This window comes from Thamnophis elegans, chromosome 4, assembly GCF_009769535.1.
Source record: "Thamnophis elegans isolate rThaEle1 chromosome 4, rThaEle1.pri, whole genome shotgun sequence".
Taxonomy (NCBI): Eukaryota; Metazoa; Chordata; class Lepidosauria; order Squamata; family Colubridae; genus Thamnophis; species Thamnophis elegans.
The window spans coordinates 137,237,161-137,263,506 of NC_045544.1; the positions used below are offsets into that span (position 1 = coordinate 137,237,161).

Consider the following 26,346-nt stretch of genomic DNA (forward strand, 5'->3'; position numbering starts at 1 on the left):
CGTGAAGTCCCCACGCTCTGTTTTGTGCATGCATGCCCTGGGCAGCTACTCTTCTGGTTTCCGGTGGGCGCACGCGCATCAGCCACCTGGTCTTCCCATTTCGGGCGCGCATGCACGCACACAGTGGCACGCAGAGCCAGTGATGGAGCAACCCACAACCTCTGGTGGCAAGCTGTTCCATTGATTAATTGTGCTCACTGTCAGGAAATTTCTTCCTAGTTCTACGTCGCTTCTCCTCCTTGATTAGTTTCCATCCGCTGCTTCTTGTTTTCCTCCAAGCTGCTTTGGGAACCAGGTTGACTTTCTTGATTTTTTTTTTTTCTCCTTGAATTTTTTTCGCTTCTCATTCGAGAAGCTTCTTCATTTCTAACCGACGGGTGAGGAATAGAAGGATTTTTATTCTTTGCAGCCATCTGGTCGTTAGCTCTCTGACGATGAGTGGCTAGCTCTTTTGAGAGCCATTTGAAGACAGAATAAGAGTTGGAGGGGACCTTGGAGATCTTCTAGTCCAGCCCCTTCTAGTCCAAAGCCTATATTATTTCAGACAAATGGTTGTCCAATCTCTTCTTAAAAACCTCCAGTGATAAAAGAACCCACAACTTCTGGAGGCAAGTAGGTTCCACTGATTAATTGTCCTCACTTTAAGGAAATCCTCCTTAGTTCTAAGTTGCTTCTCTCCTTGATTAGTTTCCACCCATTGCTTCTTGTTCTGCCCTCAGGTGCCTTGGAGAATAGTTTGACTCCCTCTTCTTTGTGGCAACCCCTGAGATATTGGAACATTGCTATCATGTCTCCCCCTAGTCCTTCTTCCATTAAACTAGACATACCCAGTTCCTGCAACCGTTCTTCCTATGTTTTAGCCTCCAGTCCCCTAATCATCTTTGTTGCTCTTCTCTGCCCTCTTTCCAGAGTCTCCGCATCTTTTCTACATCTTCTTAAAGACATCCAGTGTTGGGGCATTCACAACTTCTGGAGGCAACTTCTCTTCCACTAATTAATTGTTCTCACTGTCAGGAAATTTCTCCTCAGTTCTAAGTTGCTTCTCTCCTTGATTAGTTTCCACCCATTGCTTCTTCTTCTACCCTCAGGTGCCTTGGAGAATAGCTTGACTCCCTCTTCTTCGTGTGGCAACCCCTGACGCAACCCTCTAGGGCTGTCTTAGCCTTAGAAGTGCTAGAAGAGTGGGATTTGCTCTGATTTTTTATATACCTTCCCCTTTATATAAAGGAAGTGGTTCGGGTTTTTTGGTTTCCTTTTTGGCTCTTTCATTGTCTCTTTCGAGTGGCATGTAGATATCGTTTATGTCTAGGTGCCTGTTGATGGCCACTCCGACAAATCACAAACAACAGCTACATACCCTTCAAAAGAGACGATGAAAAAGCCAAAAAGGAAACACACAAACACACAAAAAGACCAAAACACCACTTTGCCAGCAAGCAATACCTGGATAAGCTAGGCCAGGGTTGTCCAAACTTGGGAACTTTTAAGACTCGTGGACTTCAACTCCCAGAATTCCCCTAGGGAATTCTGGGAGTTGAAGTCCACAAGTCTTAAAGTTCCCAGGTTTGGACACCCCTGGGCTAGAGATGACTGTAGTACCAAGGTTAACACTAGATCAGCAATTAAGAACTCCCTCTTCTTTGTGTGAGATATTGGAAGAGTGCTATCATGTCTCCCCTAGTCCTTCTTTTCATTAAATTAGACATACCCAGTTCCTGCAACCGTTCTTCATATGTTTCAGCCTCCAGTCCCCTCATCCTCTTTCTTGCTCTTCTCTGCACTCTTTCAAACAATTTGGACACACAGGACTAATGGTTTGATAGTCCAAGAGGCCATCGATGTCAAAACTCAACAGGGGGGGGGGAATACAACACCATCTACCTCCTTTTTTAATTTATTTAATAATTTTATTTTTTATTACATAGACAACATCACATAACAATAGAAAAAAAAAACAAAGGGAAAAGGAGAGGAAAAAAAACACCATCATCCCATACAATATGTCATTTGATCACTGGTGCATCCCTACTACGTTTCCCCCCATACACACATCCCGTATCTCTCTGTTGTATATTTAATAGACACCACAATAACCTAGGGTTTAAAAAAAAGGGGGGGGGGGGAGACAAAAAAGAAAAAAAGAAAAAAAAAACCATCACATACAGCATGTCGTTTGGTTACAAGTGTTTTAACATCTGCATCTTCAAATGATATTTACCGTCTCAAATATTTCATCTAATATAACTAAACTACCTCCTATCTACAACATGCTCCTTTCAGCAATCCCAAGAAGATTGCACACCTGTTTATATTCTAATTCAGGTGACCCTGAGGATACAGAAAAATCCCCAGGTGGGCTCCAGGACTCTCCGTGAGCTAATAATGACTGATCTCCAGAGTGGTAACTGTTAGGAATATAACCTAACAGTTGGGTTGGCAATACATAAATCATGTAACAATGCTGTACCTGTTTCTTTAAAGCATACTGTAAAATGTGATTGGTTGCTGTTTTTCCTCAATCGGCCATAAGAGGGAGCCAGAAGGACTGTTAGCTCTCTGTTTGTTAGATGCTGGGCTGGGCTGATCTGATCTGAGTGTTTTGGAAGCTGGCTGTTAGAAAGTGCCGTGAGCTATTGTAAGTTTTGCAACTGTTAGCAAACTTTGAGTACCAAACTGATTATATGATACTGGACTATGTTATTTGGATTATCCCTTAACTGAAGGACGTTGATGACTGACTGTCTTATCCGTGTATGACTTGGACTGTTTGATGGACTCTGATACCTCTATTTCCACGAAAGTAAAAGCCTATTTATACTGCAGTGTCTCTGTATGCTGGTTTTTGTGTTCTCCAACACAACTCTAACAACACTTCTCTGAACGTACTCGCTCTCCCAACGGGGACCTTACCTAATAGTCACAAACAGATGACTTGCAAAGGATAATAAATCCTTCCATTTCCCCACCACCATTCAGTCGGAACTGAAGAAGCTTCTTGGATGAGAAGTGAAACGTTTTCAAGAAACCACTTGTTTGGGGGGGGGAGCATGGCTTCCATATAAAGGAGCATGGCCTGGCATGAAATCAAATACATTCTCTCTGGGTATACTTAACATCTGATGCTGAATGTATTTATTGGTGTGTTTGTTTTATGTCTGTTTATGTCCTAATGTTGGAAGAAAATGTCCTTTTGGGTTCAGCTCCAAGTGGGGAAAAAGACACTGGAAACATGGAGGCTGCTTGGAAAGATGGTTTAATGGTGGACAGGACCACATGGCTTGAGTTTCTGAACAGAAAAGGGGGATCACATGCTTCAATGTTGGGTGAAGAAGAAGAGAGAGAGAGGGAAGGAGCTTGCTGGTCTTTTTATAACCTGTTCAGTCCCACCTCTCTGTTTCCTGTTCCTGTGTAAGAAATGTATTCTGATTGGTTGTCAGACTCCCATGGGGCCATGCAGGGCCAACTCCCTAGGCTGTATTTTGAGTCCCAAGTTTGATTGAGTTTCCAGATGCCAGGTGGTGAGTTTCTGTGAAAGGCTGATATTACCTTTATTATGTAAAGTAGACTAGCTCAGGCTTTTAATGGCTCATTGACAAAGGGGGGGGGGGGCAGGAAGCTGCAGGGAGCTACTTTGCCTTTAAAACATGTTCCTCCCTTTTCAAATCCAGGGAAATACACTATTCTGCCTTTACAATATTTCCTAGGATGTTTCATTTCTCTAGGAGAGGGCTGGGTGCTATCTTCCTACAATGCGTTTATTGTTTTTACATATACCTCATGGTGGTGGACATATCTAATACCCCTTCTACTACAACAAGAATCTTGTGAGGTGGGGGGGGGGAGGAAGAGAAAGAAAGAGATCCTAATTTTGATCACATGATCACGGGGATGCTGCAATGGTCATAAGAAGTGGTGTAGGCTTTCCTGCCTGAGCCGGGGGTTGGACTAGAAGACCTCCAAGGTCCCTTCCAACTCTGCTATTGTATTGTATTCTGTTCTATGTGTGAGAAATGGTCATGTCACATTTTTTCAGTGCCGTCGTAACTTTGAACGGTCAGTAAATGAACTATTGCAAGTTAAGAACTACCTGCACTTGAATTCCCACAACTTCCAAGAGCAATTCTAAAAGTAGGGTATTGCGGAAGATTTACTTGTTCTGATAAAAGGGGAGGGAGGGAAGGAAGGAAGGAAGGACTAAATGGAGGAAGGGAAGGAGGGAGGGAGGGGGAAGGAAGGAAAGGCAGAAAGAAGGGAAGGAGGGAAGGAGAGGGGAAGGAAGGAAGAAAGAAGGGAAGGAAGGACGAAATGAAGGAAGGGAAGGAATGAGAGAGGGAGAAGGAAGGAAGGAAAGGCAGAAAGGAGGGAAGGGAAGGAGAGAAGGAGGGAGGGAGAGGGAAAGGAAGGAAGAAAGGAGGGAAGGAAGGAAAGGCAGGAAGGAAGGATGAAATGAAGGAAGGGAAGGAAGGAAGGAATGAGGGAGGGAGGGAGGGAAGGAAGGGAAGGCAGGAAGAAAGGACAAAAGGAAGGAAAGGAAGGAAGGAGAGGAGAGGAGGAAGGAAGGAGAGAGGCAGGAAGGAAAGGAAAGGAAGAGGAGGATAGAAGGAAAGAGGAGGGATGAAATGGAGGAGTGAAGGAATGAAGGAAAGGGAGGAAAGGAATGCAGGCGATATAGAAGAATGTAATAAAGCATCGCAGTTGAGGAATGGAATTTGAGAAAGCTGAAACCCCACCACCCGCCTTCCGCTACCCAAAGCTTACACTTTGCTTTCCCCATCTGGGCCTCTCTCTCTCTCTCTCTCTCTCCATCCTCCAGCCCTCCGTTACTAATTCACTCCAGGTTTCCGCGGAGGGGCATCTGCAACCAATTAAGCAGGAAGCCAGAGGGGGCCAAAAGGAAAGATAAAATTACATGTATGAGCTCAGCTTGGGACAACCGTACAGGAGGACCACGAGGCTCAGAGTCGGTTTTTTAACCTCTTGGCTCCACAGGGGAGCCAAGAGGTTAAAAAACCGACTCTGAGCCAACAAATTAAAAAACGGAGCCTTTGGTGCCTGTTCTCCCTTTTTAAAAATCAACGTAGCGCAGCAAACTGGGGCCGCTTTGACCATTGGGCCGCAGCCCCAAATAAATCACCAACACCAATGTTAAAATCAAGAGCTGTCCTCCCACCTCTGCATCCACAGCCCACACGGGTTAAGTCCTCGACTTACAACCGTTCGTTTAGCGACCGTTCAGAGGTCACTAAATGTGAACCACGTGAAGGCAAATCACGCGACCACGGGGCAGTATCCACAAGGGTGAAAAACGGTCATAAATCGCTTTTTTTTCAGTGCCGTTGTAACATTGAACCGTCACTAAATGAACTCTTGTAAGTCGAGGACAACCTGTACAGATCTCATCCAATTCTTTCAAAAGCGGCTCGTATGGGTAGTCCTCGACTTACAACCGCTCACTTAGTGACCGTTCAAAGTTACAACACTGAAAAGAAGCGACTTACGACCATTTTTCACCCTTACAACCGCTGCAGGACCACCACCACCACCCCGAGTCAAATCATCAAAATTCAGACGCTTAGCAACTGGTTCATATTTATGACGGTTGTAGTGTCCCGGGATCATGTGATGCCCTTTTGCGACCACCTAACAATCAAAGTGAATGGGGAATCCCGATTCACTTAACAACCTTGTTACTAATTTAACAACTGCAACTATTCGTCTAACAACTATAGGAAGAAAAGTCCCGCCTGCCTTCGGAGTCAGACATCAGTGAGGCAGAAGAACAGCTGGAGCCTGTTCCCAGTGTGCGCATGCGCAGAGCTGCCAGACGAAGGGAACAGCTAAAGAACAGGGGACGACTTGGGAGGAAGGCTACATGTGGACGGTGAATGGCCCCTCCCATAGGGGCTAAAAGAGGAGCGAAAGGGGAGGGGAGTTTGCAGGAGACCATTAGTTCGCTTCATTGGTTCGTGACACTCCGAGGCTCCTTGCCAAGTTTTGCAGAGATCGACTTGGCAGCTCTCCAAGCCTGATAAGGTCTGTGACTATAAATCCTCCCTTGAAAGACTTTGCTGGATGTGAAGGAGCAGAATTAACAGTCAATTAATAAAAGGTTTTTTTTGTCGGGACTTCATGCTCTTGGGAAGCCTCGGTCAGAACATATTTATGACAGCTCCCGGGATCTTGTGATCCCCTTCTGCAATTTCTGGCGAGCAAAGTCAACGGGGAATCCAGATTTACTTAACAACCGCAACGATTCACTTAATAACTGTGGTAAGAAAAAATGGGGCAAAATTCACTTAACAAACGTTTCATTTAGCAACCTAAATTTTGGACACCATTGTGGTCGTAAGTCGAGGATAACCTATATTTTGGGAACTCTATACTTCCTGGTCTGGATTCAGAAATTCACCCAAGTGAGTTCAACAGGATTTGCCAGTTAGAAAAATATACCGAGTGACTCATTCATTTCAACTGGTCTTAATCTTCACCTGAGCATGCCTAATTTAGCCACAGCAATTTTTTGACGTTAAATAAGGGAGTCAACCTTGTTGTTTGAAGAACAGGGTAGCTGGCTTCACACATGACACTAATATCGTGGGAAAAAGTGATAATAGCTGGATTCGTACTGATAGTAATATATTAGAAACAAATATAAAGCTGGTTTCACATATGACACTGATATATTACAAAACATACCGAACATAAAAGCTGCCTTCACACCTTTCTCTCTTAATATATTGGGGAAGACTGGATTCAAAGGACACCAATTTATTGGAAAGATTAAAAAGCTGGATTCACGCACATCGTTAGTATATTGGAAAAATATAAAAGTTGGATTCACACATCTCCCTAATATATTGGAAAACCACTATAAAACCTGGATTCACACATGGCACTAATATATTGGGAGGGGGAATACAAAATTCTCACAACACACAAACCCCAAACCAACCTCCCTCCCTCTGACATTGTGGCTTTTCATGGAACATGAGGTCCCCAGCCATGTGCAGAGAACATGGTATTCTGATGGAGGTTTCCCGAGAGCATGAAGCAAACTCCTTGTCCCGACAAAAAATCCTTTTATTAATTTGCTGTGAAATCTGCTCCTTCACATCCAGCAAAGTCTTTCAAGGGAGGATTTACAGTCACAGACCTTATCAGGCTTGGAGAGCGGAGAGGCCGATATCTGCAAGACTTGGCAAGGAGCCTCAGAGAGTCCCAAACCAATTAAGTGAACTAATTATCTCCTGCAAACTCCACTCCCCTTTTGCTCCTCTTTTATGTCCTCTGGGAGGGGCCATTCACCGTCCACCTGTGGCTTTACTTCCAAGTCAACCCTTGTTCTTTAGCCGTTCCCTTTCTCTGGTAACTCTGCGCATGCGCACATTGGGAATAGGCTCCAGCTGTTCTTCTGCTCCACTGATGTCTGACTCTCAAGGCAGCTGATAACTATCAGATGGCCCTGGTCCCCTCTCTGCCTCCAACACAGAGCCCTCATCAGAGCCTTCCTCAGACTCCAGGACTGGCCCAGGTTCCTCCCCAACCCTCCTCACTCTCTGAATCTGCTGCTAGCTTTGCTGGTTGCTGGTGGGCCACAACGCATGACTTGTATAGAATGGTTCTCAGATGTGGGAGAAATACAAGATTTTGCATTACTGCAAGACATTTGATCACAATCTAAACAGCCAATAATGAATCAAGCAATATAGGTATTCCTCAACTCCCTCAGCCCTTCATGGTATTGGACCTGGGTACTTGAGAGACCGCCTGCTGCCAATTACCTCCCATAGACCCGTTAGATCGCACAGGGTCGGCCTCCTCCGGGTTCCGTCTACCAGCCAATGCCATCTGGCTACCACCCGGGGGAGGGCCTTCTCTGTAGCAGCTCCGGCCCTTTGGAATGAACTCCCCGCAGAGATTCGGACCCTCACCTCTCTCCAGGCCTTCCGGAAAGCCGTCAAAACCTGGCTGTGCCGGCAGGCCTGGGGTTGATGAGTTCCCCTCCCCTCTCGACTTGTATGGCTGTATGACTCTTGTGTATTTTAATTACGTGTATTGTGTTTGTATCCCCTTTTTCCCTTTCGAGTTGTTCGCCGCCCTGAGTCCCTCCTGGAGAAGGGCGGCATACAAATAAACTAAATCTAATCTAATCTAACTCAACAGTTTCAGCAACGGTTCAAAGTTACATTGACAATGAAAGTGACTCAAAACCAGACTTACAACCACCATAGGTATCCACACAGTCACACAACACAAACAAAATCCGGGCGCTTAGCAACTGGCATGTCTTTGTGACGGTTGCAGTGTCCCGAAATCACATGGTCGCCCTTTGGAAACTTCCCAGCTGGATTCTTGACAAGCAAAATCAATTTGGGGGGGGGGGGGGGAAGAGCCAGGTTCACTTAACAAGCTCCCGATCCACTTAACAACGGGCTTAATCCTCAGGGCCAAAAAAAAAGCTCGCAAAATCAGGAGCGACTCACTTAACAACTGCTTTGCTTAGCAAGGACACTGTGGTTGTAACTCGAGGACTACCTGTAGAAACCCACCTCTTTCAGTTAGTAAGGTTCACATGGATTGGACTCACAACATTGGTAGGAACCCCCAGGATTTGTGGGGGAATTGGGCCCCAAGGTTTAATAACATTTGGGTGCTCAACACATCTTGAGGGTAGATAGGGGAACCCTGGTTCCCACAATCCCAGGTCGAACTGTATAACCAACTGTGTGAAATGCAGCTCTCCCTGAATCTAAGGACTTCCTTCTACACGCAACAGAATGGGACATTAAAAACTAGCTAATAATCACAGGATTATTTCCTCATTGTTATTATTATGATTACAGAATTAAGAGTGCATGTGAAAGGGTTTGGGGTTTAGTTATAGGAAGAATGCCTTTAAGGGTCTTCAACTTTCCCCACTTTAAGACTTGTGGACTTCAACTCCCAGAATTCACCAGCCAGCAGCAAAGTTGCCAACCTTCCCCACTTTAAGACTTGTGGACTTCAACTTCCAGAATCCCTCAGCCAGCAGCAAAGTTGCCAACCTTCCCCACTTTAAGACTTGTGGACTTCAACTCCCAGAATCCCTCAGCAAGCAAAGTTGCCAACCTTCCCCACTTTAAGATTTGTGGACTTCAACTCCCAGAATTCCTCAGCCAGCAAAGCTGGCTGAGGAATTCTGGGAGTTGAAGTCCACTAGTCTTAAAATGGCCGAGGTTGGAGACCCCTGCTTTAAGTTACATTGTTGATCATTTTCTTTGCTTTTTAACCTACGATGTGCATTTTGTTTGTTTGGTTGGCTTTGCTGCCCCAACAGAAATAGGAGATCTACAAAAACCAGGCAGCCCATCCGTCAAGCCGCCAAACCCGGGTTCTTTGTTTTGCTTTCACATGCACCCACCGGGCTTAGGGCCAAAGCCCCCCCCCTCTCCCCTTTGAAGGCCTTAAAACTCCTTCTGCTGCCCCATGTGCGATTCCTCCCCAACCACGGAAAGCCAGCATAAAACCCATTCACATGTCATGAAGGCAGGACATGGGTGCCTGGATTGAAACCCCCCCCCAATCTCCTCCCCCAAACTGTGATCCTTAACCCCTGGGCTCCGAAAGAAGTTTCCTGGGATGGAATAAAATAAATGTTTGGAAGGCATCCAGCAGCGTGGAGGGTTATGTGATGGGCAAGGAAGGGAGGGAGGGAGGAAGGAAGGAAGGAAAAAGGAGGGAGGGAGGAAGGGGATAAGGAGAAGGAAGGAAGGAAGGAAAAGGGAGGGAGGAATAAAGAAAAGAAAAGGGAAGAAAGAAGGAAAAGTGAAAAAGGGAGGGAGAAATAAAGGAAGGGAAAGGGAAGAAGGGAGGGTGGGAGGAAGGAAGGAAGAAAAGGGGAGGGAGGGAATAAGGAGAAGGAAGGAAGGAAAAGTGAAAAGGGGAGGGAGGAATAAGGGAAGGAAAATGAAAGAAGAAAGGAATGCAGGAAAAGGGGAAAAGAGAGGAAGGAATAAAGAAAGGAAAAGGGAAGAAGGGAAGGTGGGAGAAAGGGGAGAAGGAAGGAAAGGGGAAAAAGAGAGGGAGGAATAAAGGAAGGAAAAGTGAAGAAGGGATGGAGGAAGGAAGGAAAAGGAGGAAGGGAGGGGATAAGGAGAAGGAAGGAAAAGGGAGGGAGGAATAAAGAAAGGAAAAGGGAAGAAGGAAGGAAAAGTGAAAAAGGGAGGGAGGAATAAAGGAAGGGAAAGGGAAGAAGGGAGGGTGGGAGGAAGGAAGGAAGAAAAGGGGAGGGAGGGAAGAAGGAGAAGAAAGGAAGGAAAAGTGAAAAGGGGAGGGAGGAATAAGGGAAGGAAAATGAAAGAAGAAAGGAATGCAGGAAAAGAGGGAAAGAGAGGAAGGAATAAAGGCAGGAAAAGGGAAAAGAGAGGAAGGAATAAAGGAAGGAAAGGGGAAAAGAGAGGAAGGAATAAAGGAAGGAAAAGGGAAGAATGGAAGGTGGGAGAAAGGGGGAAGGAAAGGGGGAAAAGAGAGGGAGGAATAAAGGAAAAGGGAAGGGATGGAGGAAGGGAGGAATAAAAAGGGAGGGAAGGGAAGAAGGAGAAGGATGGAAGGAAAAGGGGAGAAGGGAGGAAGGAAGGAGAAAGGTGGATAGAGAGAAGGAGGAACGGTTGCCGTTCTCCGGAGCGACCCTTCCCGGCCTCATCCCTCCATCAAAGCCCGGGAGCGATCGGGGCCTGGACTTACGCAGCTTCTTCCACATGGCGCGGTGGCAGGCCAGGAAGCCCTTGCGGAGGGCGGCGCAGACGGCGGCCGGCTCGGCGGAGCGGAAGCTCTTCTGCTTCTTGATGAAGGCCCAGAGGTTCTCGCGGGCGAAGTGGGCCGCCTCCCGGCCGCCGTGCCCGTCGCACACGGCGAAGAAGGCCACCGAGGGCGGCTGGCTCTGCGTCCCGGCCGGGCCCGCGGCGGCTGCTCTCCCGGCGGCGCTGCCCTCCTCCTCCTCCTCCTCCCCGTCGTCCTCGGGCTCCAGCACGATCTGGGTGACGTCCTCCATGTATTTCCTGCCTCCCTGGTCGGAGAAGAGGCTCACCCCCAGCGAGCGCAGCCCCGCCATGCAAGGCGAAGGCCGGCCGGCGGCAGCAGCAACAGCAACAGCGGCCCCGGAGAAGGAGGAGGCGGTGGGCCCCGAGGGCGCCGGGCCTCGCTTGGCCCTTTTGGCCGGACGGCCCTTTCTCCTTCTCGGTTGCCTTTTTCCCCCTTTCCTCGCTGGCTGGTTGGTTGGTTGGTTGTTCTTATTGTTTACACGCGCCGGGAAGGAAGAAGCGGCGGAGGATCTGTTCCGACATTCCTTTTTTTTTCTCCTCCTTCTCTCCTCCTCTTCCTCTCTTTCCTCCTCCTCTCTCACTCCCTCCTCCTCCTTTTCCTTCTCCTCCTCTTCCTCTCGTTCCTCCTCCTCTTTCCCTTCCTCCCCCTTCTCTTCCTCTCTTTCTCCTGTTCTTCCTCTCCTCCTTTTCCTCCTCCTCTTTCTCTCCCTCCTCCTCCTTCCCCTCCTCTTCCTCTCCTCCTCCTGTTCTTCCTCTCCTGCTTTTCCCCCCTCCTCCTTTCGCTCTCTTTCCTTCTCCTCCTCCTGTTCTATCTCCTCCTCTTTTTCCTCCTCTTCCTGTTCTTCTCCTCCTTTTCCTCCTCCTCCTGTTCTTCTCCTCTTTTTCCTCCTCCTCCTGTTCTTCTCCTCCTTTTCCTCCTCCTCCTGTTCTTCTCCTTTTCCTCCTCCTCCTGTTCTTCTCCTCCTTTTCCTCCTCCTCCTGTTCTTCTCCTCCTCCTCCGCCTGGAAGGTTGGAGAGGAAGCGAAAAGGGAAAGCGGCGCGGAACAATCGCCGTTGGAACGCTCGGGAGCCCAACGTTCCAAAAGGAGGGGAGGGGGAGGAGGAGGAGGGACCACCCACCCTTTTCCCGGCCTCTGCCGCTTAGCCCCGCCCTCAGCTCCTCCCCCGCCCCTTTCCCCAAGTTTGTAATCCCTTTTTAAATTATTTTTCTCTCTTTTCTTTTTTTCCTCCTCCAAAGAAAAATAAAAGCGTTTCCTTGTCTGGGGCCGGTTGGGTTAGGTTGCATTGGGACGAGGGGGGGCGGGGAGCTCGCAGGTAGGTTCTGATAGTACACACACACACACCCGTTTAATTTTGTTTAAAAAAAGGTTTGATCGCTGGGGAAGTAAAGAGAAGAACGGGAAGGAATGGTGGGCTTAAGTTTATTTATTTTAAAGTTTATTTTAAAACATTATATTATTATAATATAGATAGATAGATAGATAGATAGATAGATAGATAGATAGATAGATAGATAGATAGATAGATGATAGATGATAGATAGATAGATAGATAGATATAGATGATAGATAGATAGATAGATAGATAGACAGACAGACAGACAGATAGAGAGAGAGAGAGAGAGAGAGAGAGAGAGAGAGAGAGAGATAGATGATAGATAGATATAGATGATAGATAGATAGATAGAGATAGATAGATAGATAGATAGGGATAGATAGGTAGATAGATAGATAGATATAAATGATAGATAGATAGAGATAGATAGATAGATAGAGATAGATAGATAGATAGATAGATAGAGATAGATAGACAGACAGACAGACAGACAGATAGATAGAGATAGATAGAGAGAGAGAGAGAGAGATAGATAGATAGATAGATAGATATAGATGATAGATAGATAGAGATAGATAGATAGATAGATAGATAGATAGATAGATAGATAGATAGGGATAGATAGGTAGATAGATAGATATAGATGATAGATAGAGATAGATAGATAGATAGATAGATAGATAGAGATAGATAGATAGATAGATATAGATGATTTATAGATAGATAGATAGATAGATAGATAGATAGATAGATAGATAGGGATAGATAGATAGATAGATAGATAGATATGATAGATAGATAGATAGATAGATAGATAGATAGGGATATATAGATAGATAGATAGATAGATAGATAGATAGATAGATAGATAGATAGATAGATAGATATGATAGATAGATAGATAGATAGATAGATAGATAGATAGATAGATAGATAGATAGGGATAGATAGATATAGATGATAGATAGATAGATAGATAGATAGATAGATAGATAGATAGATAGATAGATAGGGATAGATAGATAGATAGATAGATAGGGATAGATAGATAGATAGATAGATAGATAGATAGATAGATAGATAGATAGATAGATAGATAGATAGATAGATAGATAGATATAATATTATATTATTATGTTTATTTATTTTAAAGTTTACCTTGTTTATTTGCTCCAGGTGGGGAACAGAAAGGAGAGAGGGGAGGGAGTGACAAAGGGCAGAAGCTAATACTTGGATTAAAGGGGGGGTTGGTTAGCTGCTACTGGTAAGGATGGAATGGGACTGTGGGAAGTTTGCACCCACCCCTCTCCTAGAAAAATGAAATATCCTGTGAAATATTGAAAAAAGCAGCATATTATATTTCCCTGGATAAGAAACGGGAGAAACATGTTTTTAGGCAGGAAGCAGCCTCACTCTTAATAGCCCCACCTTTGCCAATGGGCCATTAAAAGGATTTTAATGGATCAGTCTATTCTACATAACAAAGATCTCCCCCTTCAGATCCAAGGTGATGGGATTAAGGCATGGTAGTATTAGCCTTTTACCCATCTCCCCACAGGGCACCTGGGAAGAAGCAATGCTCAACCAAACTTGGACTCAAAGCACAACCTAAAGAGTTGCCCCTGCATGGCCCCTTGGAAGTCCGACAACCAATCAGAATATAAGATCAAGATCCAGAGAGGGCATAAAACCAGGGACTTTCAACATCTCCCTCTCTCTTTTCTTCTTCACCCAACATCTGGAAGCATCTAATTCCCCTTTTCCTGTTCAGGAGCTCAAGCCAGATCCTGTCCACCATTAAACCATCTTTCTAAGCAGCCTCGTGTTTCCAGTGTCTTTCCCCACTTGGAACAACCCAGAAGGACATTTCTTCCAACAGAACAACTCACTCCTGGACAAATATACTATTCGATTTAATTATTTTTTTTAAAAAAAATTAGGTTTTATATATAAATTTTTATTTTAAACACATAAACACATCAACAAAAACAGACACATGACTTAAAACAACGCAGGAACAAGAAGTTCCATCGTATATCATAGAGCAGTTCCGTATCGGTTTCTTTACAGTTAGTGTTTTCCCTTCTATACATTTCTATCTTGCATTCATGGTCTCCTTATTCGTTATCCATTTTTATGTACAATTCTATATTTATTTATACTTAGCTATTTATAACCAAATATTGTTTTCCTATATTGTGCTTTATATTCTTACTGTCATTTATTCTCTTACATACAATTATAGATATATATTCACATAGTTATTCTTTTTCTTTGCCATTCTTATACTATTGTTACTCCATTTAAAAGGTTATAAGGTACAGTTTGGATTGCTTTGTTTACCATCCCTAGCGCCTGTTGTAACACCACCTTATTTTCCCTTTCTTTTCTCCCCCCCTTCCTTCTCTACTTCCTTCCTTCCTCCTTTCCTTCCCCTTCTTTCTTCCCTTACCTCTCCCCTACTTGTACCCTCTCTCTTCCCCTTCCTACCCTCTCTCCTTCTCTTTCTCTCCCTTAAATTTTTAATATTTTAATTTTAAAATATTTTAATTTTTGTCATTCACATTTCATTTTGTCCCTCCTTTGGCATCTTTTCTGTAATGATTCTAAGCCACTATTTCTTCAATAATAATATAACTCTTGCCCCGCAGTGAATTGGCTGTGGCAAATTGTCGTACATCTGGTAAAGGATACATGTTATGAAAAGCCTATGAAAATGTGGAGTAGGTCAAATCGATTAGTTTAAAAAAAGAGAGTAAAAATGCCAATCGTTATATCTTCATTTTATTTTTAAGATAAGGTACTTTTAATCTTCAGAAAAATAAAATGAAAATGTAGCATGTTTTGCAGCATATTAAAGGGACGCGGTGGCTTAAGACACTGAGCTTGTCGATCAGAAAGGTCGGCAGTTCGGCGGTTCGAATCCCTAGAACTGTGTAATGGAGTGAGCTCCCATTACTTGTCCCGGCTTCTGCCAACCTAGCAGTTCAAAAGCATGTGAAAATGCAAGTAGAAAAATAGGAACCACCTTTGGTGGGAAGGAAACAGCGTTCCCAGTGGGATTTCGGTGTTTAGTCATGCCGGCCACATGACCACGGAGATGTCTTCAGACAGCACTGGTTCTTCAGCTTTGAAACGGAGATGAGCACTGCCCCCTAGAGTCAGGAACGACTAGCACATGTGCAAGGGGAACCTTTACCTAAAGAACAGCATTTAATTAACTTCATACGAAAGACACTTGTGGTTTTCATAATTTTGAGGTTCTTTTTCTTGCTCAGTGGGAAAAATCCAGTATTATTATTAGTGTATGGCATTCTTTCAGTAGCCAGGACACCCACAGCACTATTGCAAAGTAATTCGACTTACAACCACAATTGAGCCCAAAATTTATGTTGTTAAGTGAGAGATTAAGTGCGTTTTGACCCGTTTTGCAACCTTTCTTGCCACAGTTGTTAAGTGAATCCCTGCCATTGATAAAGTAACACTGTTGTTAAATAAATCTGGCTTCCCCGTTCACTTTGCTTGTCAAAAGGTTGCAATATGACTGTTAAGAGAAATGTCCTTCTGGGTTCAGTTCCAAGTAGAAACATGGAGGCTGCTTAGAAAGATGGTTTAATGGTGGACAGGACCACATGGCTTGAGCTCCTGAACGGAAAAGGGGGATCACATGCTTCCAGATGTTGGGTGAAGAAGAAGAAAGAGAGCGAGATGCTGAAAGTCCCTGGTTTTATGCCCTCTCTGGCCTTTGATCTTGAGCTTGTATTCTGATTGGTTGTCAGACTCCCATGGGGTCATGCAGGGGCAACTCTCTAGGCTCTGCTTTGAGTCCAAGTTTGGTTGCCTTGCTGGCTGATGTAATTTTCCCAAGTGCCTTGCGGTGAGTTTCTGTGGAAGGCTAACCCTACCTTTGTTATGTAGAGTAGACTAGCTCAGGCTTTTTAATGGCTGGTTGACAAAGGGGGGGGGCAGGAAGCTGCAGAGAGCTACTTTGTCTTTAAAAACATGTTTCTCCCTTTCCACATCCAGGGAAATATAATATTCTGCCTTTTTAATATTTCCCAAGATATTTCATTTTTCTAGGAGAGGAGGTCGGTTTTAACTTCCTACATGACCATGGGACATACTGTAGCAATGAACCAGTTGCCAAACGTCTGAATTTCGTTCACATGATCATGGGGGATGGTACAAAGGTCGTAAGTGTGAAAACAGTCATAAATCACTTTTATAAGAACCTTAGTAACTTTGGTCACTAAATGAATTATTGTAAGTTCATCACTACCTATATACTTTTTTATTTTGGAGGAGGTGTGTATGATCCTAATACCTGTTAGTTTTTGCATAGGAATATAGAACATGCCATAGAACATCAAAGTTGGGAGGGACCTTGGAGGTCTTCTAGTCCAGTCCTCTGCTTAGGCAGGAAACCCTATATCGTTTCAAATGGCTGTCCAGTCTCTTCTTAAAAACTTACAGTGTTGGAGCATTGGCATTTAGGAATTCATTAATTCCACCAGCGGAATTAATCGCTCCACTGATTAATTGTTCTCTCAGGGAATTTCTCTTTAGTTCCAGATTTCTTCTCTCCTTCATTTGTTTCCATCCATTGTTTCTTGTCCTGCCTCCCACTGCTTTGGGGAATAGGTTGATTCTCTCTTCTTTGGGGCAGCCCCTGAGATATCACAATACCGCTATCCTGTCACCCCTAGTCTTTCTTTTCATTAAAAGTAGACATAGCCGATTCCAGCAACTGTTTTTATATGTTTTAGCTTTCAATCCCCTAATAATCTTGTTTGCTTCTCTCCTTGATTAGTTTCCATCAGTTTCTTTTGTCCTGCCTCCCACTGTATTGGGGAATAAGTTGCCTCCCTCTTTATGGTAACCCCTGAGATATCAGAAGACTGCCATCATGTCATCCCTGGTCCATTTTTTTTCACTAGACCAGACATATCCAACTCCTGAAACCGTTCTTAATATGTTTTAACCTCCAGATCCCTATCACATAACTGGCCCTTACAAGTGCTAGCCCTGGCTATGTGAAGTTGGGTAAAAAGCCCTTTGCTGGTGTAGGAAGTTATCGCCCAGCCCTCTCCCATAAAAATGAAATATCCTAGGAAATATTGAAAAGGAAGAAACATGTTTTAAAAGACAGAATAGCTGCCTGCAGCTTCCTGCCCATCCTCCTTTGTCAATGAGCCATTAAAGCCTGAGCTAGTCCACTTTACATAATAAAGAGTTTTCCCCTTCAGCTCCAGAGTGATGGGATTAAGGCATGATTAAGGCACTTTACCCAGCTCACCACATGGCATCTGAGACCTCAACCAAACCTGGATTCAAAACGCAGCCTAGAGAGTTGCCCCTGTATGGGCCGATGGGAGTCTGACAACCAATCAGAATACAAGCTCAAGATCAAAGGCCAGAGAGGGCATAAAACAAGGGTCTCAGCATCTCAGTCCTTCCTTCTCTTCTTCTCCACCAACATTGAAGCATGGGATCACCTCTTCTGTTCAGGGCTCAAGCCATGTGGTTCTGTCCACCATTAAAACCATCTTTCCGAGCAGCCTCCATGTCTCCAGTGTCTTTTCCCCCACTTGGAGCCGAACCCAGAAGGACATTTCTTCCAACACTGGCTTTGCGGCTTGGCCAGCAAAGCATCCGATGATCGTGCCCGTCCGTCCTCGCTCAAGTTCTTGTATTTCTCCGCAATGTTTAAGTTACGTAGTGCTGAGTCCAGTCTTAACCCTAAAACACAGTAATGTGTTCCCCGCAAATTAAGCCAGCTGGCTTTCCTTGGGTTTCGCCCTCCAGCTCTTGTTAAAAACTCTGCATTCTGCATCTTTTTTTCCTTTTATTCACTTGATATGACGTTTTGGTTAATCCCAGCAAGTGTGAACCAGTGACTGTTGGAAACTACAGCAGGGGTCCCCAAACCTGGCAACTTTAAAACTTGTGGACTTCAACTCCCAGAATACTCCCTCTGCTGGCTGGAGAATTCTGGGAGTTGAAGTCCACAAGTCTTAAAGTTGCCAAGTTTGAAGAACTGAACTACAGACACATGAAGCTTATTTTGTTTTCCCTCTTCTTCCTGGATCGGGCTGATGACGCCAATTAAACGCGCCCGGAGTTCTGTAGTTCGCGTTTTTTCAGATCGGCGCGTACGGATTGGTTCGTCCCCGTCGGCCCGCCTCCTTTCAGTGGCTTGGAATCAGCGCCGTCTTCTTTCCCTTTGGAATGCTGGGAAGTGCGGCGGAAGGAGGCGGGCTTTCTTGTGTTGACCTTCCTCTGCCTAGGATCATAGAGCGTAGAAGGGATGGGCTGGAAGGGACCTCGGAGGTCTTCTAGTCCAACCCTTTGCTCAAGGGCTTATATAGAAACAATATAGCTGTGTTTCTCAACTTGAAGATGCCTGGACTTCAAATCCCAGAATCCCTTCCCCAGCCAGCCTTACTGGTTGAGAAATACTGCACTGTAGCATTGCAGACAAATATACAACCAATTTTGTTAATATACGCGATGTACAATGACAATAGGCTATACTAAATGGCTGCTCAGACTTTTTAAAACAGTTTTACACTGCAAATCTGTAGAGATTCTCAGTCATCCAGGTCATGGTTGTCCCAAAGGTGCTTTTTCAGGAGGCAACTGGACCTTTTTTTTGTGTGAAGACATTTCACTACTCATCCAAGAAGCTTCTTCAGCTCTGAGTGAATGGTGGAGAATGGAAGGATTTATACTCCTTGCAGACAGATGGTCATTTGCCTCCTTTTTGAGGGTTTATCCCTCAGGGGACCCCCAAGGACACAGATAAACCTCCAAGACAGTGTTCCACAACCCTCTAAAAGGATGCAAATGACCAGCTGCCTGCAAAGAGCATAAATCCTTCGGTTCCCCATCATCCACCCAGAGCTGAAGAAGCTTCTTGGATGAGAATCGAAATGTCTTCAAAAGAAAAAAGCAAGAAAGTCCAATTGCCTCCTGAAAAAGCATCTTTGGGATAGCTTCACTACTGTTGGAAGAAGTGTCCTTCTGGGTTCAGTTCCAAGTGGAGTGGGGGAAGACATTGGAAACAATAGTAGTAACTGTGAGAGGGATCTTGGAGTCCTAATGGACAACCATTTAAATAGCCGTGTGCAGCAGCTGCCAAAAAAGCCAACACAGTTCTAGGCTGCATAAACAGAGGGATAGAATCAAGATCGCATGAAGGGTTAATACCACTTTACAAGGCCTTGGTAAGGCCACATTTGGAATATTTGCATCCAGTTTTGGTCGCCACGATGTAAAAAAGATGTGGAGACTCTAGAATGAGTGCGGAGAAGAGCAACAAGGCTGATTAGGGCCTGGAGGCTGAAACATATGAAGGTCGGTTGCAGGAACTGGGTATGTCTAGTTTAATTAAAAGAAAGACTAAGGGAGACATGATAGCAGCCTTTCAATATCTCTCGGGTTGCCACAAAGAAGAGGGAATCAAAACTATTCTCCAAGGCACCTGAGGGTAGAACAAGAAGCAATGGGTGGAAACTAATCAAGGAGAGAAGCAACTTAGAACTAAGGAGAAATTTCCTGACAGTGAGAACAATGAATCAATGGAACAGAAGTTGCCTCCAGAAGTTGTGAATACTCCAACACTGGAAGTCTTTAAGAAGATGTTGGATAGCCATTTGTCTGAAACGGTATAGGGTTTCCTGCCCAGGCAGGGGGTTAGACTAGAAGACCTCCAAGGTCCCTTCCAACTCTGCTATTGTATTGTAACATGGTGGCTGTTTGGAAAAATGGTTTTAATGGTGGACAGGATCACATGCCTTGAAGATGGGTGAAGATAAAAGGTGGGGGGAGATGCTGAGGGTGCCTGAGTTTTATACCCTCTCTGGGCTTTTGAATTTGAGCTTGTATTCTGATTGGTTGTCAGAATCCCATGGGGCCATGCAGGGGCAACTCTGTAGGCTGCCCTGAGTCCCAGGCTTGGTTGACTCTTGCTGGGTGATGTAATCTTCCCAGATGCCATGCGGTGAGATGGGTAGAGGGCTAATTCTATCATGGCCTGAGGACCATATCTTAATCCATCACACTGGAGCTGAAGGGGGGGGGAGGGGAAGGGAGGGAGTTGCTTTATCTTTAAAACATGTGAGATAAAAACCCAATTATTAAATCCTCACAACACAGAGACAAGTCGTTCACAATTCAAAACGGTTTATTTACGGAAAAATAAAAAGCGTTTGCAAACGCTTAGTCTCCTCCCAAGTGGATCGAGTACAAGGAGAACAAAGAATAGCATTCAAACAACACATTTTATACATTCTACTCCTCAGATACTCCCCGCCCCCCCCTTCCTGGTCATTAATTTACATCATTTCTTTCATCATCCCATACTGTAAAGGGTCAACTTGACATTTTCTTGAGAGGCCCCTATCTCTTATTTGGTTTTTCTGGTGCCTTTCGTCTGAGCAGATGGCTCCCTATCTAACTTATACGCAGGCGCCTGAAAACGTCTTTGAATAACAAAGGTTATTTTGCCCTGTTTACTGAACACATTTTGTGGTTAGCAAAAAAACACAGTAACGAATTACGGATTTTAGGCAGGAATATAATGGCTTATACGTTTAACATTGTAAGAGAATACAAAAGCAACCTTCTAACATTTTATAAAAGAGTAACTTTTCCTTCAAACATGCTTCTCCTTTTGTCATCCAGGGAGATATAATATTCTGCCTTTTTAATATTGCCTGAAATATTTCATTCTTCCGGGAGAGGGATGGGTGCTAACTTCCTACACTACATTACACAAAAATGACCATTGAATGACTTTCTATGCATTTGTTATATAGCCTACATCTTTCTACCATTCCACCACCGCTCCTAACTATTACTGGTAATAAAAGATTGGGATTCTATCGATAGCATTCTGATTGACTGTACTTTTCTGTACGGTGTTTTTCGTACATTATAATTTATATACCTTTCCCTGGAAGAGCATCCGATATACCTGTGGCGCCACAGAGGCCACCGAAGAAATAAGAAAACAAGCACGGCTAAGATAAATATGTAATTATTTCAATTATACAGGGGTAATTACATGCTTCCTTGAAGCGAGGCATGGGACTTAGGGAAATATGCTGAGTAACTTTTTAAAAAGAGAAAGGAAGTTGGGATACGAGATGTTTTGAGAGGCAGTCACAAACACAAAGTAAATGGCGTAATTTTAAAATGTGAATTTTAAATGGGTGGGGGAGGGGGCTTCTGCAAGAGAAGTTTCCAGACAGACAGGTTGGTCTAGTGTTAAGGCACCAGAGTAGAAACCAGGAGAGGGTGAATCGTAGTCCCGCTTCAGCCATGAAAACCCACCAGGTGACTTTTTAAGTAAAGCAGTTGTTAAGTCAGTCGTGCCCAATTTTGCAATATTTCTTGGTCGCAACTGTTAAGCAAATCATTGCTTTTCATTACACAAGGGCAGGTATGCTTCGTCTAGGTCCGTGATGGTAAAACTGTGGCACGTGTGCAGGGGTGGGTTCCTGCCAGTTCTAAGCTCTTCTATAGAAGAGGTTCCACAAATCTACAGTGCTGTTTAGAACCGGTTCCAGCTCCCTCCCCATCATCAAGATGAAGAGCGAGAGGAGGAATTCTGGGAGTTGAAGTCCACAAGTCTTAAAGCTGTCAAGTTTGAACACCTCTGGGGTGTTTTTTTTTCCTAAAGGGTTAGGGGTGCAAGGGTCTTGTAACTGGACAGCTTTAAGACTTGCATGCTTCAAATGCCAGAGTTTCTGAGCCAACATTTTGGTTGCTAAGCAAGAGCGTTGTTAAGTGAGTTTCACCACATTTTACAAGTTGACCATGCCCACCCAGTCACATGACTGTCATGCCACTCCCACTCGGTCACATGGTCAGCAAGGACTTCAACTCCCAGAATTCCTCCTCCAGTCGTGTTGGCTCAGGAACTCTGGCATTGAAGTATGCAAGTCTTAAAGCTGTCAAGTTACAAGACCCTTTCACCCCTAACCCTTTAGGGAAAAAAAACCCAGGGGTGTTCAAACTTGACAGCTTTAAGACTTGTGGACTTCAACTCCCAGAATTCCTCCTCCAGTCATGTTGGCTCAGAAACTCTGGCATTGAAATGTACAACTCTTAAAGCTGTCAAGTTACAAGACCCTTGAACCCCTAACCCTTTAGAAAAAAAACCCAGGGGTGTTCAAACTTGACAGCTTTAAGACTTATGGACTTCAACTCCCAGAATTCCTCCTCTTGCTCTTCATCTTGATGATGTGCGGACGGGCGGGGGGAGGGAGCTGGAACCGGTTCTAAACGGCACTGTAAATTTGTGGAACCTTTTCTATAGAAGAGGTTAGAACTGGCAGGAACCCACCCCTAGGGGAAGGTCTCTAAAGAGGTTCACGGGACCCCAGGACACTGCAACCATCATAAATATGAGTCAGTTGCCAAGCATGTGAATTTTGATCACAGGATCATAGGGATACTGCAAAGGTCATAACTGTGACAAATGGTTAAACGTCACTTTTTAGCACTGTTGTAACTTTGAACAATCTCTAAATGAACGGTTGTAAGTCAAGGATTACCTGTAATTCTAGGCGCAGTTATAGTCGTAAATCAAGGACTACCTGCATCTTGACACATCCATCTCTAGTTGACCAGCCTTCTCAAAAACAAAAACCCTCTGGGCAGCTAAGATTTAAAGACAGAATCATAAATTGGGGACGTGTAAGAATGTATAATTATATAAATATAATGATGATAATAGCTGGGAATTGTAACCATCTCGGCCAAAATTAGGCTGGTGCGGGGGGGGGGGGGAGTTAAAAGCACAATGACCATATCTGTATACTTTGTTGTTCTATTTCTTAAAAAAAAAGAAGGAAGAAGATATATGTTAAAATTAAATATGTATAGTGAAAAGGAATTATAAACACCATCAACATAAAATGGAGCTTGCTCAGAAGCTGAAATACACCAAGTAAATGAGATGAAGAGTGGGAAGAAGAGGAGAGAGGTAAGGGAAGAAGAGAGGGACAGGAGAGAGGAGGGGGGAAGAAGAGGAGAGAAAGGAGGAGTGGAAAGGGGAGAGAGGAAGGGGAAGTAGAGAAGAGAAGGATGACAGAGGGAAGAAAGGAGGTAGGGAGGGAAGGAGAGAGGGAGAAGAAGGAGGAGTGGAAAGGGGAGAGAGGAGAGGAGAGAGGAAGGGGAAGTAGAGAAGAGAAGGATGACAGAGGGAAGAAAGGAGGTATGGAGGGGGAGGAGAGAGGGAGAAGAAAATGATAGATAAGGTACAAATATGGTGTATGGAGAGCAGAAGAGGCAATGATCATTTTTGGGAGTTGATGGTAAGGTGAATTGATGTAAACATTTAATAATACAATATGATGTTGGCTATGTAATAGGATGCATGTGATTATATGCTATGAAAATGGAAAAATAAAAAACGTAATATGCAAAAAAAAACAAAAAACACCTCTGGGCAGCTAAGCAACAACAAGCCCAAAATAAATGTTTATGGAAATTTTCAAATCATCCAGGTCATGGTTGTCCCAAAGGTGTTTTTTCAAGGGGCAATTGGTACTTTCTGGTTTTTCTTTGAAGACAGAATAACAGAGTTAGCAATAGCAATAGCAATAGCAGTTAGACTTATATACCGCTTCATAGGGCTTTCAGCCCTCTCTAAGCGGTTTACAGAGTCAGCATATTGCCCCCAACAACAATCCGGGTCCTCATTTTACCCACCTCGGAAGGATGGAAGGCTGAGTCAACCCTGAGCCGGTGAGATTTGAACAGCCGAACTGCAGAACTGCAGTCAGCTGAAGTAGCCTGCAGTGCTGCATTTAACCACTGCGCCACCTCGGCTCAAGTTGGAAGGGACCTTATAGGTCACCTAATCCAACCCCCCCCCCCCTGCCCAAGAAGCTTCTGGGATGAGAAGGGAAAGGTCTTCAAATGAAAACCAGAAAGTCTGGTTGCCTCTTGAAAAAAGTACGTTTGGGGACAAGCCCAAAATAAATATAAAATAAATCCACACTTGACAGTCACGGTAAAACAACAGATCACCCAAATCACAAACTCTGACAAATCTTCAGGATCTTGTGAAAATCCTTATAGTAGCAAAAGCAATAGCAGTTAGATTTATATACCGCTTTACAGTGCTTTAGAGCTCTCTCTAAGAAGTTTACAGAGTCAGCCTCTTGCCCCCAACAATCTGGGTCCTCATTTTATCGACCTCAGAAGGATGGAAGGCTGAGTCAATATTGACCCAGTTAGGATCGAACTCCTGACTGTGGGCAGAATTAGCCTGCAAGACTGAATTATAACCACTGTGCCACCACGGATTCCTTCCTTCCTTCCTTCCTTCCTTCCTTCCTTCCTTCCTTCCTTCCTTCCTTCCTTCCTTCCTTCCTTCCTTCCTTCCTTCCTTCCCCTTCTTTTCCTTCCTTATCAATAACACTTAGACTTATATAGTGCTTTATAGTGCCTTACAGCCCTCTCTAAGCAGTTTACAGAGTCAGCATATTGCCCCCCCCCCAATAATCTGGGTCCTCATTTTACCCACCTCGGAAAGATGGAAGGATGAGTCAACATTGACCCAGTTAGGATCGAACTCCTGACTGTGGGCAGAATTAGCTCGCAAGACTGCATTATAACCAATGTGCCACCACGGATTCCTTCCTTCCTTCCTTCCTTCCTTCCTTCCTTCCTTCCTTCCTTCCTTCCTTCCTTCCTTTCTTCCTTCCCCTTCTTTTCCTTCCTTATCAATAACACTTAGACTTATATACTGCTTTATAGTGCCTTACAGCCCTCTCTAAGCAGTTTACAGAGTCGGCATATTGCCCCCCCCCCCCAATAATCTGGGTCCTCATTTGACCCACCTCGGAAGGATGGAAAGATGAGTCAACCTTGAGCCTGGTGAGATTCGAACTGCCAAATTCCAGGCAACCGGCAGTCAGCAGAAGTAGCCTGCAGTACTCCACTCGAACCACTGCTCCACCGTGGCTCAGTGGTTGTGGCTGAGCGGAATTCCTGTGGGATGGTGTTCCACAGGCCACGTTTCATACCAAAAACGCATCTTTTCTCAGGTCCCACCAGATGACACTCCAGGTAGTCCTCAACCTACAACAGTTCATTCAGTGACCCTTCAAAGTTACAACAGCACTGAAAAAAAGCGACTCATGGCCGTTTTTCACACTTACGACTGTTGTGGCATCCCCATGTGGTCACAAAATTCAGACGCTTGGCAACTGACTCATATTTATGACGGTCGCAGTCTCCCGGGGTCCCCTCTTGAGACTTTCTGATGAGCAAAATCAACGGGGAAGCCGGTTTCACTTAACAACCGTGCGACTAACTTAACTACTGCGGTGATTCGCTTAAGAACCGCGGCAAGAAAGGGTCGTAAAATGGAGCAAACTCCCTTAACAAGGCTACCTGTATACGACCGATAGCTTGCCTCTCTTGCCATGAAAAGTGTTCGGAGTCTACAATTAGTGCAGAATGCAGCCGCGCGAGCGATACTGGGTGTACCAAGGTACACCCACACTACACCTATCCTCCGCGAGCTGCACTGGCTTCCCCATTGGTCTCCGAGCACGATTCAAGGTGCTGGTTATCACCTTTAAAGCCCTACATGGCCTAGGACCCGGATATCTACGAGACCACCTTCTGCCGCATACCTCCCTAAGACCGATAAGATCGCACAGGATGGGCCTTCTCCGGGTGCCTTCAGCGGGACAATGTCGGCTGGCGACGCCTCGGAGTGGGGCCTTCTCTGTTGCAGCTCCGGCCCTATGGAACGAGCTACCCCCAGAGATCTGGACCCCAACCCACTCTCATGGCCTTCCGAAAAGCTATCAAAACCTGGCTTTTCCGGCAGGCCTGGGGCTGTTGACCTCTTGATTGAGGTCCAGCCCTGCTTAGACTGGGTGCATGTTGTGTTTCTTTTAATTTGCTGTGTTCTATTTGTTTTAATCTTTTAATATTTCTTATTTCTGTAAGCCGCCCGGAGTCCTCCGGGATTGGGCGGCCTATAAATTCAATAAATAGAAATAGAAATATCTGACAGCATGGATGGAGACAATGGAGACAACTACAGATGGTTCTCAACTTACGACTGTAGCTGAGCTCGGAATTATGGCATTAAACCAGAGTGCAGAATAACCGAGTTGAAAGGGACCTTGGAGGTCTTCTAGTCCAGAGTTCCCCAATCTTTCAGGGATGGGGATGGGGA

At 44.7% G+C, this 26,346-nt stretch overlaps 1 protein-coding gene across 1 annotated transcript in view; it reads right to left on the reverse strand.

The window, feature by feature from the left end:
• Positions 1-11,392, reverse strand: part of PPM1D (protein phosphatase, Mg2+/Mn2+ dependent 1D) — a 37,362-nt gene extending 25,970 nt beyond the window's left edge. The window contains 1 exon segment of the mRNA XM_032216435.1: positions 10,723-11,392. Coding sequence (XP_032072326.1) covers positions 10,723-11,089 — 367 coding nt within the window. The 5' untranslated portion in view covers positions 11,090-11,392.
• Between the last annotated feature and the right edge of the window lie 14,954 nt (positions 11,393-26,346).